The 16,837-nt window shown below is 46.3% G+C and overlaps 1 protein-coding gene across 2 annotated transcripts in view; it reads right to left on the reverse strand.

The window, feature by feature from the left end:
- Nucleotides 1-16,837, reverse strand: part of PAK5 (p21 (RAC1) activated kinase 5) — a 309,974-nt gene that overhangs the window by 33,330 nt on the left and 259,807 nt on the right. For both annotated transcript variants that reach the window (XM_058287556.2, XM_071211561.1), the window contains exon 5: nucleotides 8,124-8,915. In XM_058287556.2, the coding sequence (XP_058143539.1) occupies nucleotides 8,124-8,915 (792 nt within the window). The remainder of the gene's footprint in view (nucleotides 1-8,123; nucleotides 8,916-16,837) is intronic.

Raw genomic sequence — 16,837 nt, forward strand, 5'->3', positions numbered from 1 at the left:
AGGGAAAAAAGCAAAAGCTGTATTATCTGGGAATAAATAATGCCCAGTTAACAACTCAGCTGGATTTCCTCTCCACTTTGCCTGCGATATCTCCAAGGACAGGGTCAGACACAGGCTTGCGATGTCTCAAAATTGTAAATAATTATAGCAATGAATTCATTTCATCAATCAATTTCACCAGCGGCGCTCTGGGGTGGACAGAGTATAAAACTCCACACAGCTATCAATTGCTACGATTACAGCTGGCTGTCAGCCAGAATTCCCCTGTTCCATGTTCGTTAAATGCACATTAATCTGAATTTGGCAGTGTAATCAAGGACCTAACTGAACTGTGAAATTGAATTCTGCAGTAGAACATCATTTGACCATTTTATGCCAAGGCTGGAAAAAAAGGCTGGGGGGAGGGAAGGGAAGGGCGGGGAAAAAGAAGAGAAGGGGCAAAAAATCCTGCAGCAGCCTCCATTTGTCACTGTGGCCTTCTGTGCTGGTGACAGGGAGGCCACGGCTGGCCGGGAGGGTGGGGGGAGTCTGTGCCCTCGGAATAGGGACTGCGGAATGTTCCACGGAGGATGGACAGTCTGTCTTTCCACTTCCCGCAGAGTTGGGGGTGGGGGAGGCAGCTGGCGCCACCACTTCGGCCTGATGTGAGGCATCTACACACCTTTCAGAGCACAAGAAAACAAAGAGACTTTGTTGTGCAGCTTGGAAAATGAAAAACCCAGGCGGGTGCCACTTGCTCCACAAAAAGTAAATGCGGCATACAACCGAACTGATGGCTTCTGTTATCTATGAGAGGAGACACCTTAAAGTGTCCTTACTTGACTCAAAGGAAAATGTCACAGGGTCAGCCTTGGCTTTGGGCAAGGCCAAGGACGGCCTGTAAGATTCCCGGAGAAACTTGCTAACCCCCTTTCTCTGCAGGGATATTTTAGAGGCTGGCACAGAGGCGGAGGGGAGTTATCCAGTCCTGTGGCTCGCGTGTGTGCTTGCTCTCCTGGCCCCTCGGCTGGCGCTCTGCCATTCCAGCTCTCCCAGCCACGGGCAGGGAACACGCAGGCGTGGGCCACTCGCGACTCGCCCTCCCTGGGGGCGGCCAGCCTGGCACTGCCACGGGGCTCGGGCCTCTCCACGCCTGAGGTTCCGGCCTCTGCTGCCCCGGCCCAGGTCGGGGCTGCCCTTGGATGGCAGGGTCTTCGGGCACTCTTCCATCTCCCGTTGCACCCTAATAAACATGGCCGCTGCTGCTGCCGCCGCTGGAGGCAAAACTCCCACTAGCCCAGCTGCCGCCAGTTTTCTCCGAATTACTTACCTTCCGTCACAAAATGGAATGGCCCTATTTCATAGCCTGTCACAGTTGTCCCGGCTGGACAACAAGGGACAGAGCACACTATCTCAGGGGATGTTGAATCCCAGCCGAAGAGGCCAGCGCACATGCCCGTGGCCAGTGAGCGGGGGTGATGCATGGACCTTGCAGGGACCCAGAGTCAAGGTGTCTCCTTAAGGCCCCCACAGTGGGGGCTTGGAAATAGGTCAAGTTCTGGACCGCCGGACACTGAAAGACTTCCACCCCCTTTTGCATTTACCAGGGGTCTGTTCCGCTTTAGGCGTGGGGGCACTTGCACTTGGACATGCGGTTTGAAGAGTCACGCGCTTCCCTGCCTTATAAAAAAATTATGGCAAATGCACACTCAAAGAGTCTGGGCCCGCAGCACACGACCTCTGCTAAGATCACTGGATCACTGGAGACATCTGTGACCCGCTGGATCAAGCAGCCGTGGATTTTGGGCTCCTTCTCCAGCCCTGGGTTGGTATCTCCAGTTAAGCCCCCACAGATGCTGCTGGAAGCTCAAAGAATATATCATCTCTGCCAGAGTAGGTGGCAGAGCAGCCACCCTGACCTGCAGGGACACGGAGGGCTCTGTGCCCCTGGGCACTGGCTTGCTGCATCACAATATCCTTTGGATGGGCCAGGGCCTCTGAGAGAACTAGGAAGGCCACTTTCGCTTTTGGTTTGGCAATGGGAAAACCCACTTGTAAGGTACAAGCCACCAGGAAGCACAGGGGCATTCAGGAAGATGAGGCATTCCTACGCAAGGGTACCTGAAGGAATAGGTGTTGGAGGTGCTGCGCGTATCACCTCTTTGGATGTCTCATGAGCCTTAACTAGCATCTATGGAGGCCGATATAAAGAAAAGAGAAAGTGTTTCTCTCTCCTCTTCCTCTTCCTCCCTTTACTTCACCCCCATAACCCAAATCTATCAGATTTGTGGTGCAGCCTAACTGATTTTACCAGCATTGTCATTTCCTAATCCATCGGGACCCTAAATGGATCCCTAAAAGGGGATCTGTTGGATACTCAGTAGATAAGGAACTGAGGATTTGTCTCTGGAGTAGCTGAATCTGGGCTTGGACAGTGTCACAAAGAACACCAAGTTATCCATGCAGGAAGACTGACGTGGCTGGTTCAGGGCTCTTCCCTTCCAGGGAAAGCGGAGGATAGCTACACAGTGAAAAGCAATTGCACTGGTGACCCCAGGGGGAAGGTTGGGGAAGGGTGCCAGTTTGCTTGCCTCTGTCTGTCTCCACACAGAGCCCTTCCGGGGCCACCTGCGCTGCAGCGCCGAGGACTTTTGCTGCCCTGTACACAGGACACAGTGGGGAGGAGAGCAGCAGGCTGGGCTGGCGATATTTGCATTGAAGTCTCTTGCTTTAACTCTCAGCATCTGGCTTCCAGGAGACATCTTGGAATTGCACTTGCATCCTAGATGGTAGAGCAGGCACTGGGGGTGGGACTCAGCCGGGACGCTTCGTAGGGCCTTGAAGAAGTCACATGGCTACTCTGGCCTTCTAAGACCCCATCTCTAAAGCGAGGTCACTCGCACTCGTAGACAGCACAGAGCAGCCGTGGGGCAGTCAGAGAGAGCGCGTGCAAATATTTTGGAGACAGGTAGGAGATGTGATGGAGAGAGAGCGCTCCTGTGGCCGGTACCATGAACATGTTTTCCAACCAGAAATATTCCTGGGAATAAGTGCTAAGGCTTACTGAGTGCTTGCTCTGTGCTAAGTCCTTCACATTCGTTGTTCTTCTTTAATCCTCAGGACAAGGACAAAATAGGTATTAAAATACCCTGTTTTACAGACGAGGGAACTGAGCATTACAACTTAGCAGTGCTCAACTCCAGGGGATCTGATTCTAGGACCTACACTCTTAAATGCCTCCTGTAATGGTTAGACTATTTAAAATATGGATTGCCTTTTTAAAAAAACCAACTGGATGGTCATGTAAGGTAGAGTGAGGGCATAAAAGAGTTTCCAAGATCTCCACTCAGTGCTTTCAGCCTGTGGCTCCAGGTTTTACCCACGAATCACAGGGACACTGAGGTTCTCAGAAGATTCCATCCTGCTAAGAACAGAATGAACTGCGTTTCCCGTACAGCCCAAACCCACCTACGACGTCATCACCCATTCTGCACCAGCAGCGAGAGGGCTGCTTGTCATTACATGTGTGTCTGGACCAGGAGGCCTCCCACATACTTTCTACAACTTGGTTTTCTTCTGTGGGAATGTTCCAGAACAGAGACTCTGGATTCAAGTGGACCAAGTTATGAATCTTGATTCAGTCATCTGACTTCCTGTACTTAGGAAAATCCACAAAGACTTAACCTCTTGGAGTCTTGGCTTCCTCTTTGTAAAACAGACGATCCTGAATTCTTCTAGAATTGCTGTGATGTCTGCAAAGTGCTTAGCATGGTGCCTGGGACCCAGTAACCTTCAGCATCACATCACAGCCATCTTCAGTCTGCATGCTCCACAGGTAGGGCTGGGCACTTGCCACATGCCTAGCTCTGCTCTACTGAACGTACCTAATGCTATGAGGCAGGGAGTCTTATCATCGCCTTGTAAATAAGGAAGTGGAGGCCCAGAGAGCCAAGCACCTTGCAAAGTCAGGTACGTGGCACTATTAGGACTCAAAATCAGGCGGCTAATCTCCAGAACCCACGCCCTTCACCACCAAAAAGTGCATGATAAATGGTAGCTATAGAGTCAGCAGTTGTCCACGGAAGTGGTTTGGGCCCACAGGACGTGTGGCAATGCCTGAAGACATTTTGGTTGTTCGAACTGGGGGAAGGCGCTATTGGCGTTGAGCAGGTAGACGCCAGGCGTGCCGCTAAATATCCATAGGAAAACCCCTGCAAGAAAGAATGACCTGACCCAAAACGTCGACAGCATTGGGGTTGAAAAGCCCTGTTGTCGCGTGAGACCGGCCACGGGACCTCACTGCAGTGGGCAGTAAGAGGAGCTGGGAACTAGGCAGGTTGGGCACCCGGCGCCTACAGGTGCACTCCCCGCGCACGTAGAATGGGGGGTACCACGCGGGGACGTCTCCAGTGGCTGGCGAAGGGGTGAAGCCCCAGAGGCGGATTGGGAGCTGGACCCCAGCTCTGCCAGGAGCTCAGTGAGCAGACCTTCGTGAGGCCCTGGCTCCTTGGCTAAATGGGGGGGTGGGGGATGGGCAGGAATTTCTGCCCTTCATTGCTGGGATGCTTCTAGAAGACAGAGCATGGATTTGGCACGCAGTGAGCACTGACGACCCGGTGTGATGTGATTCAGTTGGGGGCTTCTCCCTAAGGCACACGAGCCAGCAGTTGTTGGGTCCTGGGGATCCACGGAACTAGCACAATCAAGTAAATGCTCGATAGCTCAGAGGCGTGTCTGCAGGGCAGGTGGAAGGCGTTTTCTCTCCACATTTGGCAGTTTGCATAGCTCTGCCATGAGAAAGTGCTTTACGGTTTTCGTTTGGCTTTATTTTTCCCCCAAATATTTTACCTGCTCTGTTCTAGTAAAACACATCCAAAAGTCGGAAGATGGGTGCCAATATCTACAGATTTCTTAACGTCCTCAATTCCGGTCACACTAACAGGGAAATGAGGAAGGTAGATAGCAGAGGGGGATTTTTGTACTATGGATTAACATCAGCATTATTTTTTCCTCTAGGCCAAAATGTAACCTGGTGTAACTCTCTCTTTCCCCACCCCTCATCTTTGCTCCATCCAAAGACCTACAGAAGTCTAATTCTTTCTCTTCTTGTTAAAGATATGGACATTACCCATCCTCTTCCAGAATTTTCCAGGAGGCAAAGCCAAATTATCTGAGTCGTGATTGCTATTTCTTCCCTAGGCAGAAAATACACATGTGATTGGTAGATTTTTAGGAGTACAGTTCTAAAGACACAGGCACCTAAATCTTTTTAGAGTGATGTTCTATTTTTAATCCAGAAAACGTTTTAATTACTAACGTGCCCCCACCTCCTACCCTCCCACTGAACTGGCTCACAAATTTTGCTCGGTTTTCTGTGAAATGTGGAGAAGCAGCTTGCTCCTGAGTCTGGATTACAAGGGCTGAAAACCCGCCTGTGAAAGCTCCCATGAGGGAAGGTGTTGGGTGTGTGTTTCTGAGCCACAATGTTGCTTTCTGGGTTTGACAAAGCCAGATTTCATATTTCAGATGTTAGATTTCAATCACAGCTTTGCCTTCTCGTTGGACGTCTATAGGTAGAGCGCCAGCAAGGAATGAAGCAAACCCCTTGCTTCCCCACTCCCTCCCTCTTTCCCTTATTTCCTTTCCTCCTTCTTTACTTCCTCCTTTCTCCCCTCCTTCTCTTCTTCTTCCATCTTCCTCCTCCTTTTACTCCTCTGCCAACTTTTTCTTCCATTTAACCCAAAGTTCTTTGGCCATGGGGACCTGTCATAGGCTTTACTGGCAAATACAGTAATAATGGGAAAATACTGGGCCGGATCCCAGAATATCTGGATTCTTGTCCTTGTTTTGCAACCTGCTAACTGAGGAATCTTTTTGGTGTGGTACGAGACTCTCTGGACCTCAGTTTTCCCTTTTGTGAAATGGGCGAGCAGGGATTGCAGGTGGTTGAATCAAATCCCAAATGCCTCTAGGGATTAGACTAATGGGCTGGGCAGGGCCAGCGCCAAACTGGGGAGTCCAGGTCCCTTCTAGTGGGGTCAGTCAGCCTTTACCTCCCTCCAAATCTACTTCCCAAGCTATAGGAAAACGCAGGCCCATGTTACTAGAAAGTCCCATTTTCATTTTTTTCCCAGAGAAACCAGCAACCCAGAAGTCTGGGCTTCCAAGCGAAATCTCTTGATTTTCCTGATGTTGGAAATTAATAAGGGTTGGGTGGGCCAAACATGTCAGTGGGCCAAATACAGCTCCTAGAAAGACAGGCTGCAGTCACTGAACAAAATTGTCTCTATGACTGTGACCTAAAACAGCCCCTACAACAAGATTTCAAAAAAAAGTCATGTCTTTTACTCCTAGATAGAATAATCAATGATTTGCAAAAGCCTGAGACTGGAACTGGATTTGCTGTGTAATGTGTTAATCTGCTTATTTTGCTCCAGATCAGGTTTCTTAACCAGGTGGTCCGTGAGCTTGAACTGAAAACAGTCAAATAATTATCTTTATTTCCTTTGACCTCCCATGTTGAGGGTCATAAAACTACCTGCTGCCCACTCTGAGAAGGGGTCTGTGGAACGAACAGAGGTTAAGAACCCCTGCTCTACGGACAAAGAAACAAGACGCAGCAAATAGACACAGAGAACAGACAACCGGTGGTGGTGGGGGAATTAAATAAATAAATAAATCTTTAAAAAAAAAAAAAAGAACCCTGCTCTAGATTGGGGGCTTCCTTCCTCTGGGCACTAAGAGAGAGCACAGGAGATGGAGTGAACTGGCGCAGGCACATGGACGTGTGCAATGCCACCCAGCTTTTGCCGGGGTTTAAGGGACAGAACTCTCTCTAACAACCGCCCTGGCAAGCACATCGCAAGTTAAGGCTTTTGTGATGGCCTGACCATGGAAGTTCAAATAAATTAAACAGTGGGATGAAAACATTCTCAGTATCTGAATTTTATCTGGAGATGCATATTTCTGGCTGTTCTTTCCCTAGGATTTAGTTCTAATTTTATAGCTTGGTAACTATAATGATAGCTTTTTTGTGGTCTTTCTTTCCTGAAGTGCGATTAACATTACTTCCAGCGTGTCCCTAAAAGGCCTCTCCTCAACACACTGGATTGGACTTTTGAGAAATAGTAAGCAAAGGAAAACACTGACTGTCTACAATCAAGACAGCAGGTGAAAGCAGACAGGCTGGCCTTGCGGAGCTGCCGTCAAGTTGCTGGAGAAGGAGCGTTTGGTAAAAGAGAGCATGATCATCCGTTAAAAATCCTGTCCCTCTCAATGGTCTGAGATCTCTCTTTAAACCACAGCCCACCACCGAAATGCTCCCTACTCACTTTCCCTGGGTGGGTGAGGTGGCAGGAACATTTCTAAGTTACCGTGGGAAAATGAGCAACTATATTCTCAAAGGCATTTTCCAAAGGCCTTAAATCCTCATGAAAATATCTGTGCTTTTAGGTTCAGAACTTCTCCAACACTATTCCCAAACTTTGGGATATCATGGACTAGTCAAATTTCAAAACACATTAGCAGCAGCCAATATTTTTTTCCCGAATTTTACCGAGAGGAATTCAAACAAAACAAAAAGCACACTGAAAAAGTCCAGCAGCACAGGTACTATCTACTGTCCTCAACATTTCATACGAAAAAAAACCCATTTGGGCACAAACTAGTAGAAAGAGCATACTCTCAACATAAAGGGCCATCCCTTGAATTAAATAAAATTAGGTCCATTACAAACTTACCACATTATCCTGATTTTTCTTCCTTTCCAGTACGTCCATGTAAACTTTGCCAGAGCCCAGAATACTGTATTACTTTATCTAATGATCTACCATCATCTACTCTTTAACAAAGAACGTAGTAAAATATGGTTCTATGATACTGATCATTCGTATATAGAATATCATTTGGATAAAAGCAATTTTCTTTGCCTTTTAATCGGAAACCTTGCAGGAGATCCCCAAAGACAGATTTTGATTTTAATGGGTATTAGTACCTCCTCCTGAATGCTCTGTCCTTGGGGTTCATGGATGAAAATAAAAGGGGATTTCAATGTGGATTCTCACTTTAAAGGCAAACAAGCACGTGAGACCCTGAGGGTGTGAGGATGGGCTGGCACCGCCTCTGCGGGCGCGAGTGCGAGTTACCTTTGGAATGCACGTGGCGGGCTCGGACAGGCGAGGGTAGGTGTAGGAGTTGTACGGGTGGCCCTGTGGGTGCGTCTTAAACGCGCTGGCTCCGAAGGGCATCGTGGGTTCCTGAAGACCTGAGCCCGAGCGGGACCTCTGCCGCATGGCCGGCTGCGGGCTGGCCTGAGCCAGGTACGACGACCTCGGCCGCCGGTCGTAGTCGTCCAGGCTGGGGCCCCACTCGCTCTCGCTGTACGCCAGACTTTCCTTGGAGCACCCGCTGGTCCCCGCCGTTCTGGAAGGAGTGAATTGGAATGGGTCTCGGTAATCTAGAGGGGAGCTACTGGAGGCTCTCTGATAGTCCCACTTGAGGTCACTGTATTCACCTGGTTTGCTCAGCGAGTCCACGTGTGCGTGGTAATCGACGGGAAATCGGGAAACCTCGGGTTTGAAGGGCTTCAGTTCAGCATAGCAGGCCTCCCCGTGCTTCATTTTCACGGCGTGCCCGTTTTGCTTGGCCGCGTGGCTGCCCTGGTAATAGGGCTCCGCGAAGTCTCCGTAGAGACTCTTCTCTCGGAACTTCTCTGTCGTGTAGTCGGTCGCGGAATCGGACTCGCTGGAATACTGTGAGAAGGTGATGAAGCCATTTTCTTCCGAATGGTCGTGGCCATGGCCGGTGGCCCCCTGCTCCGGGGTGGGTGGGCTTTCTTTCCTTAGGGAGTTGGAGCGAGTGACGGAGATGTTGTCGAAATCCTCTAGCAGGCCGTTGATGGAAGCTTCCTTGCACGGTTTGTTTCCTCGGACGATTGTCTGGGAATAAGAAAGGTAATACTTTTTTAAACAGAAACATTTCATGTTTTTAAGTTGACGGAGGAATTCCCATCCCCACCCTGTCCAGTTTAAACCACAGAAGAAAAGAAAACCCAGGGAATATTTCACAATAAATTATTTTAAAATACTAAAATACAGGGACAAAAGAAATCAAATATTAAACAATGAGCCCAAATGGCAATTTTTTTTTTTACCTATCTCAAGAGAGAGATTAAATGCCAAAAAAGTCATTTAGATGAACATATAGACTTTAATTGCCTTAGTTACCAGTTTACAGGCAAATCCTCTCCCCTTGTCCTTCTATCGAAATAGTAAAGCCTAACTGTCTATCAAGGGGGTGGTGTTTATAATTTGAGCAGTCTATAACTGTTTGATTATAAAAAGCATATCTATTATCTTTTTACACTCATTATTCAAGTGAGTTCTAGTCACCTGAATACTAACAACATAACTAGAAATGGGTGGACAGTTGTGTTGTTTTCTTCTCCCTTTTAAGAAAGACACAGCTATTGAGGTTACCATATTTCAAAGGAGAGGAAGGCAATTTCTGAAAGTGCAAATAGGGAAAAGAATAAAGATGACTTGTGTGATTTAATTTGTGATCAAATGGGATATTCGCATAACTGTATGACTGTAAAGCTTGCTATGACCAGCCTTTTGTGCATCACCAGTGCTCAATTTCGAAGGGCGTAGATAATGATGTGGCTGTACCTGGATCTCGGTGACAAATTGCCAAGCGCAAATGTTCTCTTTAATGAGCCTAAATGACACTGGCAGACCAGAAACAGACAGAAATCACAAACCACTTACAAAGCCAGTCAGCTGCGCGTGACAATGACAAGGATTGCAGCAAAGGATGGGGGTGGATCAAAGAACAAAGAACAGAGTGTGGTGACTTAAGGCTTCCAGAATTTCAAGAGAAAAACACCTCTGAACAAGGCGTTCAAAAGCTCTCGGTGAGTATAACAGAAGATTCTAAACTGGAGAAAAAAGTCAAGGTTGTCCTGGAGCGTAGAACAGAGCTTATCAAAGTATCCGTGCAAAAGACAAGGTTTGCTATTGCCTTTCCCCCACTAATCAGTTCCAGACTAATACTTTTGACCTATAAGCATTTCTTTTAAATGGACAGCAGCTTCCAATGGTCAATCCATACCCAGTTAAGCACAGTGTTTATTTATAGTTTCTTTTGCCTTAAGTCTTGCAGTTTCCAGTCAAAAAACTGGTTTGCAGTTACTTGGGTTAGCATTATTTCCCCCATCCCCTTCAATGAAGTTACCTCATAAATCTGTAAATCAGTTAGATCATTTTGTCATATTCTGCATTTCATCCTGGGATCCCATGATTTCCTGGCTGGTTTTTGTGAATTTGCATGCATTGAGGTTCATTCTTGTAAAGTTTTTTGAATGATGACCAATACAGAACATCACGTATTCACATTTCAACGTCTACAGTGTCATAAATAGGTCTACTGCCCTAAAAATCCCGTGTTTCCTTTAGTCAACTCTACCCCCTCCCCCAGTCCCAGACATCCCTGATACGTTTTCTGTTCCTGTTCTTTCGACTTTTCCAGAATATCATCTGAATAGTCTGGCAGTATGTAAGCAACTTTTCAATTTGGGTTATCTAGTAAAATGCATTTAAGTTTCACTGAGGTTGTTGGATGAGTGAATAGCTCGCTCCCTTTTATTAATGAATAGTATTCCAATGAATGGGTGTACCAGCTTGTTTATCCATTTACCTATTGAAGAACATCCTGGCTGCTTCCAGCTATTGGCAATTATGAATAAAATAAATATTTTTGTGTGGGTTTTTGTCTGGACTTAGTTTTCATATCAGTTGGATAAATATCTAGGAGTGTGATTGCTAGATTGTATGGTAAGCCCTTGATCAACTTTATAAGAAACTGCCAAACTGTCTTCCCAAGTGGCTTGTCTATGAGACAAGTCCACTGACCACATGCTTGGGTGTTACAGCAAGGTCAAGTTGTCATAATAGTTTTTAAACATGTACACTTAACCTACCTCTTTGTGGAATGGTAAAGAGTCTGATCCATGGGCCATGTTTTGAGTAGCACTGTTTTTTCCCCCACTATTTTTATTATTATTATTTTGAAAAGAAACCTAGATAACAAAAATATTACCTCCTAATATACACATATATATTTCCAATAGCCCATTTGGAGTTATAAAAATTTAGTCACCAATTTGTCCTCAGCGGCAGGGTCTTTCTATTCTTGACTTAAGATGGCTCCAATCATGGTGAGCAGGACATTTGTTCTCCCTGGCAAGGCAGAGGAGAATTATGACGGTGGAGGAGGAAACAATGGATGCAACTAGATAGAGAGGGGGAAAAAGATAATTACCAGCTCATCGCACCCTGGACGATTAAGGTGCAGAGAGCTGGTCTTTCAGAATGTCCTCAAATGCCACCATTGGTGGGGCTACAATGGTAACTGATAAGAGAAAAATAGTTCTCCTGCTTATATCACACTGGCATCCCAAGCACTTGTCCTTCGAAACATATGTAGAAAACCTGGCAGTTCATCTTTAACAAAAGACTATGATGGCTGGACAGTCGGCTTTGGGAATTTATTTCCAGGACACAGACATTTAGAAGACAAACATTCCTTTGAGATTCGTGCATTCCTGAATACTTCCTTTGAAACCATTGAGTTCTTTACATATTACCACTTTCCAGTGAAAACGCTTCCAATATCATTAATGAGTTGATGGGGTGGATTTGAAAGTAACTTACTTCATTTCTGAAGAATGCTAAAAGGAATTTAGATGCCAGAAAGAGGCCGCTGCCTGCCTGCCTGCCAGCCTGCCAGTTGACGTAGCCATCCGTTTATCTATGTTTCTAGTAGCCATCTCTATCTATACATATGTTTAAAGACACTCTCTCAGAAACGACTATTTCACAGATTTTTATTTCCCGTTGTGCTCACTGAGCTTCGTGTGGGAAGTGAGCAGGTAGCCGTTTCAGTATCCGAGTTAGCCTTGGGCATCCCAGGGTTTGCTGTTTTGGGATGTGTGTGATTACATCTCCAGAGATGTAGTTCCGTTCACACAGGAAATTAGGGCAGGAAATTCAGTAAACGTAATTCTGAATATTTGTTCATACTGAAGAAGAAACTTAATACTGCTATGAGCTAAATGCTATTTAGAAGAAAAAATAAATACTATCCATTGAATAAAAAATGTCTTAAACAATATAAGAGTTATTATCCTTGTTTGGAATCTTAGCCATATAGCACTGATCAGCTATAAGATATTGGGCAAGTTACTTATCCTTTAAAAACTCCAGTTTCTTCATCCATAAATGGAGAGAATAAATCCTTACCTGATAGGGTTAATGTGATGATTTAATGACATAATATGTGTAAAAACAGTTGCCATGCTTCCTGGCATATAGTATATATTATTAATTATCACAGCTAATTATGTGTAAAATTTACTAAGTAATTTCAAATTATCAACATGCTATTGATACCTTTCTTAAAAATATAATACACAAGTCAAAAATTACCAAATTATTCCTGCAAGGCTTAAGCTGAGAGAGAGGCATTGAAAAAAAGACTAAAGGAAATGTAGTAAAATCTTGACACTGGTCATCTTTGGGTGGGGAGATTAAGGTGATTTATAGTCTAGACCCGTGCTTCTTCATGATGCACATGGAAGTCCCCTGTGGATACCGTTGAAAAGGGATGCTGAGGGATTAGGTCTGGAATGGAGTCTGGGATTCTGCATTTCTTGCAAGTTCCCCAGCAATGAGGAGGCTGCTGCTCTCTGGTTCACCTGGTATATTCAATGGGGTTGGTGAATTTTCCAAGGTTCCTACAATCAGGGCTACTTTTGTCATTTAAAGAAAAGGAAGACTGAGATATGCTTTTCAGGGTAATTGGAGTCAGTATTTCATATACACACATACATATGCATATATACATATATATGTATATATAATATATGCACATATGTTAAATATACTATGTTAAATATACATATATTGTTAAGTATAGTTTCATATATATGTACATATATAGTGTTATAAATGCACATACACGTATTATGCTAAAAATTAGCTGGTGTTTTAGCTGGCCGTTATGAGGTACACTAAGTGTTTTCCTATGTCCTAAGAAATTGGAGTGTTCCTTATGCTTAGCCAAAATGAAGACCATAACAGATTTCATCATTTTGGTTTTAGAAGATTTCACCATTTTGGTATATCCACCTCAATAGCTACATGCTCTTACTATGAAGCTGTAAGATTTAGAGTTATTTATGAATAAAACCTGAGTACCATGAAAATAAAGGTGTAGCTGCAGACATCTGAAAAGAAGAAATTTTAATCTATCCACAAAGTAAACTACGATCCATGTGGTGTGGCAGTGCTCCAGGTGCATTCACCAAATGCAATGAATGTGACTTACTTATGAAAGGGGATGTTGATGTGGGAGGAGCCGGGTGGGGGGTTAAGGGGTGGGGGTGGGGGGTATATGGGAACCTCTTATGTTTTTAAATGTAACATTTTGTGTGATTTGTTTATCTTTTTAAAAAAGACAGTACAAAACTGCTCATAAAAAGATATTAAATTATAAAAAAACAAACAAAAAAACAAACCCCTACAAAAATCTGAAATCAAAGCCAAAGAAATTAAAATTCAACCCAGACAAGGTCTTTTTCAAAGACCTCACGTTTAGCATCTAAAAGGTCTATAGATGGTGTAACTGTATCACTCAAATATGTGCCTTTCCCTCTTCCAACGAAAACTATTAACTCAGTATTAACAAGCAGGGGCTAACAATGTATATATTTATTCAAAATAAGTTGTTGACCTGCCTAAAAAAGAAAAAGAAGGGTATAAAACCTTATTTAGTGGGGAGCACTAGTTTAACTAGAATCTAGGCTGTATCTGTTTCCTGGTTTCACCTTATGTGATCCTAGGAGGCAAAGCTGTGATAAGACTTCCAACTATTCAGAATCTTACAACTCGAGATGGAAGAACCACAGTTTATTATTGCCAGCACCTGCTGTTTATTAAAGCAGAAGACTGGGCAGTCTTACAGAGCAAAATAATACAAGGGCTTCAAGAGTGCCTGTCGGTGAACCTTATGCACGGAACAGCCAAGTGCTAAGAATCGATGCGAGCCAATCTATTCGAATCTGAACCGTGACTCTCATTGTCTTTCCACTGTGCCCGGGACCAGCTCAGCGCGGGCTCTGGCGCGCGGTGACAGCGGCCATATTTCACGGCGCTCCTGCCGCGGCTGTCGGCCCCTGATAAGCTGTAATGGATCTGTCGGTAAGAACAGCTGTCTCCCCTTGGTCCCGAGAAGAGATGAAAAAGCACCTCTGCTCTCACAAACTGTATTAACCCTGACAATAATGAAGTATGTAATTAACAGCTTTGCCCTAATAAGACCTCAGATCTCCTGTTTAAAAAAAAATCATATCTTCTATTCTCCTTAGGAATGTGCTTCATTTAATCTTTGGGGGAAAACACTTCTTAGGAGGTCAAAGGTTTACTATTCCCATGACTCAAGCAAAAGCCAGACTCCCAGAAATGACCTACTTTTAAATGGCCTGTCTAAATTCATACCCTGTTTGCAGCAAATGAATTGCCTTGTTTTTAAAAAGGGATGTGGCGAGAAACAGCTAGGTATGTAACAACAACAAGCACATACATGTCTGACGTAGTTGGAGCCTTCTGGGAAGATATGCTAACTCTTGGTTGGATTTGTAACATCCTAAGACCTTGGATCTTCTATTTTCTTTCAATTTTCTACATCTCTCTCTTTTTTTTTTTTTGAGGTACCAGGGTTGAACCCAGGAGCTCAGATGTGGGAAGCTGGCCCTCAACCACTGAGCCACTTTGGCTCCCCACAGTTGGGTTTTCCGTTTGTTTTGCTTGTTTTTTGTTTGTTTAAGAGGCACCGGGAACTGAACCTGGGACCTCCCATGTAGGAAGCAGGCGCTCAACTGCTTGAGCCTCATCTGCTCCCTGCATATTTCTCCTTCGGTAACCACAGGGGTGGGGTAATTGGGTGAACAGTTGAGAATCACATATGCCTGGAAACGATGAGCACTAAGGCAGGTTATCTCAGAGTGGAGGTGAGGGAGGAAGATTTGTGACCATTAAGTCCTTTCTTAAGAAACGATACCATAACTTCGTCACATGGAATCCAAATAAGCCAATTCCTTCACGAACTGAAAATACTATCGTATTCTGCATAGATTACACGGAAGTAGACTGTATTTAAGAAAGGTTTGGTGAGTTTTTAGAAATCAAGATTTCCTCAAGTTAATTGGAAAATATTCCCCTGATTGCCATTTTCTCTGCCCCATAAAGCACAGCAATTCCAACACATTTAGGGTTCGGTTCCCCAGGAGGATGGCCGGCCAAGGGGACTTTCTACTGCTCACTTGGCAAAGTGGATGCGGTCAGTGTATTCACTGCTTCTTGCTGCTGGAGCATAAGGAGCCGGGGGAAGTCAACTCACTTGACCAGAGTTAATAGTCAGGAGGGCTTTGTGTGTGAGGCGGAGAGCGCACATAAACTCCTACTGTAGGGGAAATTATCATTTGCTGGCTGTCTCTAGTTCTGGGTCTAGGTCGCTAAGAGGTCTACGGAAGTGTCTTTATTCATCAATTTATTCATTTTGTCAAACAAAGAATTGTTGAAGATTCCACGATTGGTTTGTTAACTGGGGTGGTAGATAGAAGCATCGAGTATTTTTCTTTAAACTTTCCGCACGTTCTCCTTGTGTCTCCACCTGGGTTCCCCACAGCAGAGGCGGGGACAAGGGCTCGCACGCGAGTGGCTTATTTTGGGAAGTGGGGTCGAGGAAGAGCAGGGAGAGAGAAGGAGAAGCCTGAGCAGCGCTGGCTGTGGGCAGCTGGGGCTCAGGCCCGAAGAGCTGGAAAACGCTGCCTTAGGACGGACGTCTTCAGGAATGGGATACTCCTCGCCCAGCTCCTTCTTCACTCGGGTGTCGGGATGGCCACCCGGACTCCCACAGGCACCCGTGAGGGGCAGGAGAGGAACGACCCGGTCCCGAAGCAGGGCTGGAGGGGTGCGGATGAGGTGGGCCTAAAGGATGCCAGGCGGGGCCCAAGAGGCGTGCGAAACACATTTTAAAAACACATGATATACCGCACAATAGATAAATTTAAAATGAAGTCGGGCCAGGCTCCCCTCTCATGAGAAAGTGGCACCCTCTCTGTATTCCTGGTCCTTGGGGCAGGGGTGCTGGGTGGCCATCGCCCACGTGGGTCCTTTCCATAGCGCAAAGCTGCTGCGGCAGCGCTGCCTCCAGCCGGGCGCCACGGGTCCCAGCAGCCTTGCGCTCACGTGGGGCCCGGGCCCCCTTCCCACCACGAAACCACGTGCGTAATGAGCCCCACATGCCCTGAGCGTCTGACTATGACGGAAGAAAGGACGCCGAGGACCCGAGGCCCAAGAGAGCACCGAGCGCGGGGCCTGGAACCCCCGCCTCGGCCTGACTTCGGGGTGACCCCATGTGTACAAATGTTCTACTTCTCTGTGTTTCAGGTCGGGGCGTAAACACACGCAGGGGAGGGCAGGAGGCAGGTCCCACGAGCGCGCCACGTGGCAGGCCGCCCGCAGGTGAGCACCGCTCCCCCTTCCTCTGCCCTGCGCCTCTGAAGTTCTTTCCAGGGCAAGGTGAGCGGGTGTGCCCCCTACCTTTGCATCTGGGATGGCCACGTGGCTTACGCTGGCCAAAGATGGTGCAGAAATGACATTCCACCAGTTCTGAGCCCCGGCCCCTGCTGCTGCCCGTCTTCTCCCGGCTTTGCAGGGGATGAGGACTGGCCGGTTGGACGGTGGGTGAACGGCTCTGCGGTGCAGAGGAGCCACCCTGGATCAGCCTGCCCCAGCTC

Source organism: Dasypus novemcinctus, chromosome 24, assembly GCF_030445035.2.
Source record: "Dasypus novemcinctus isolate mDasNov1 chromosome 24, mDasNov1.1.hap2, whole genome shotgun sequence".
In the NCBI taxonomy this organism is placed as follows: Eukaryota; Metazoa; Chordata; class Mammalia; order Cingulata; family Dasypodidae; genus Dasypus; species Dasypus novemcinctus.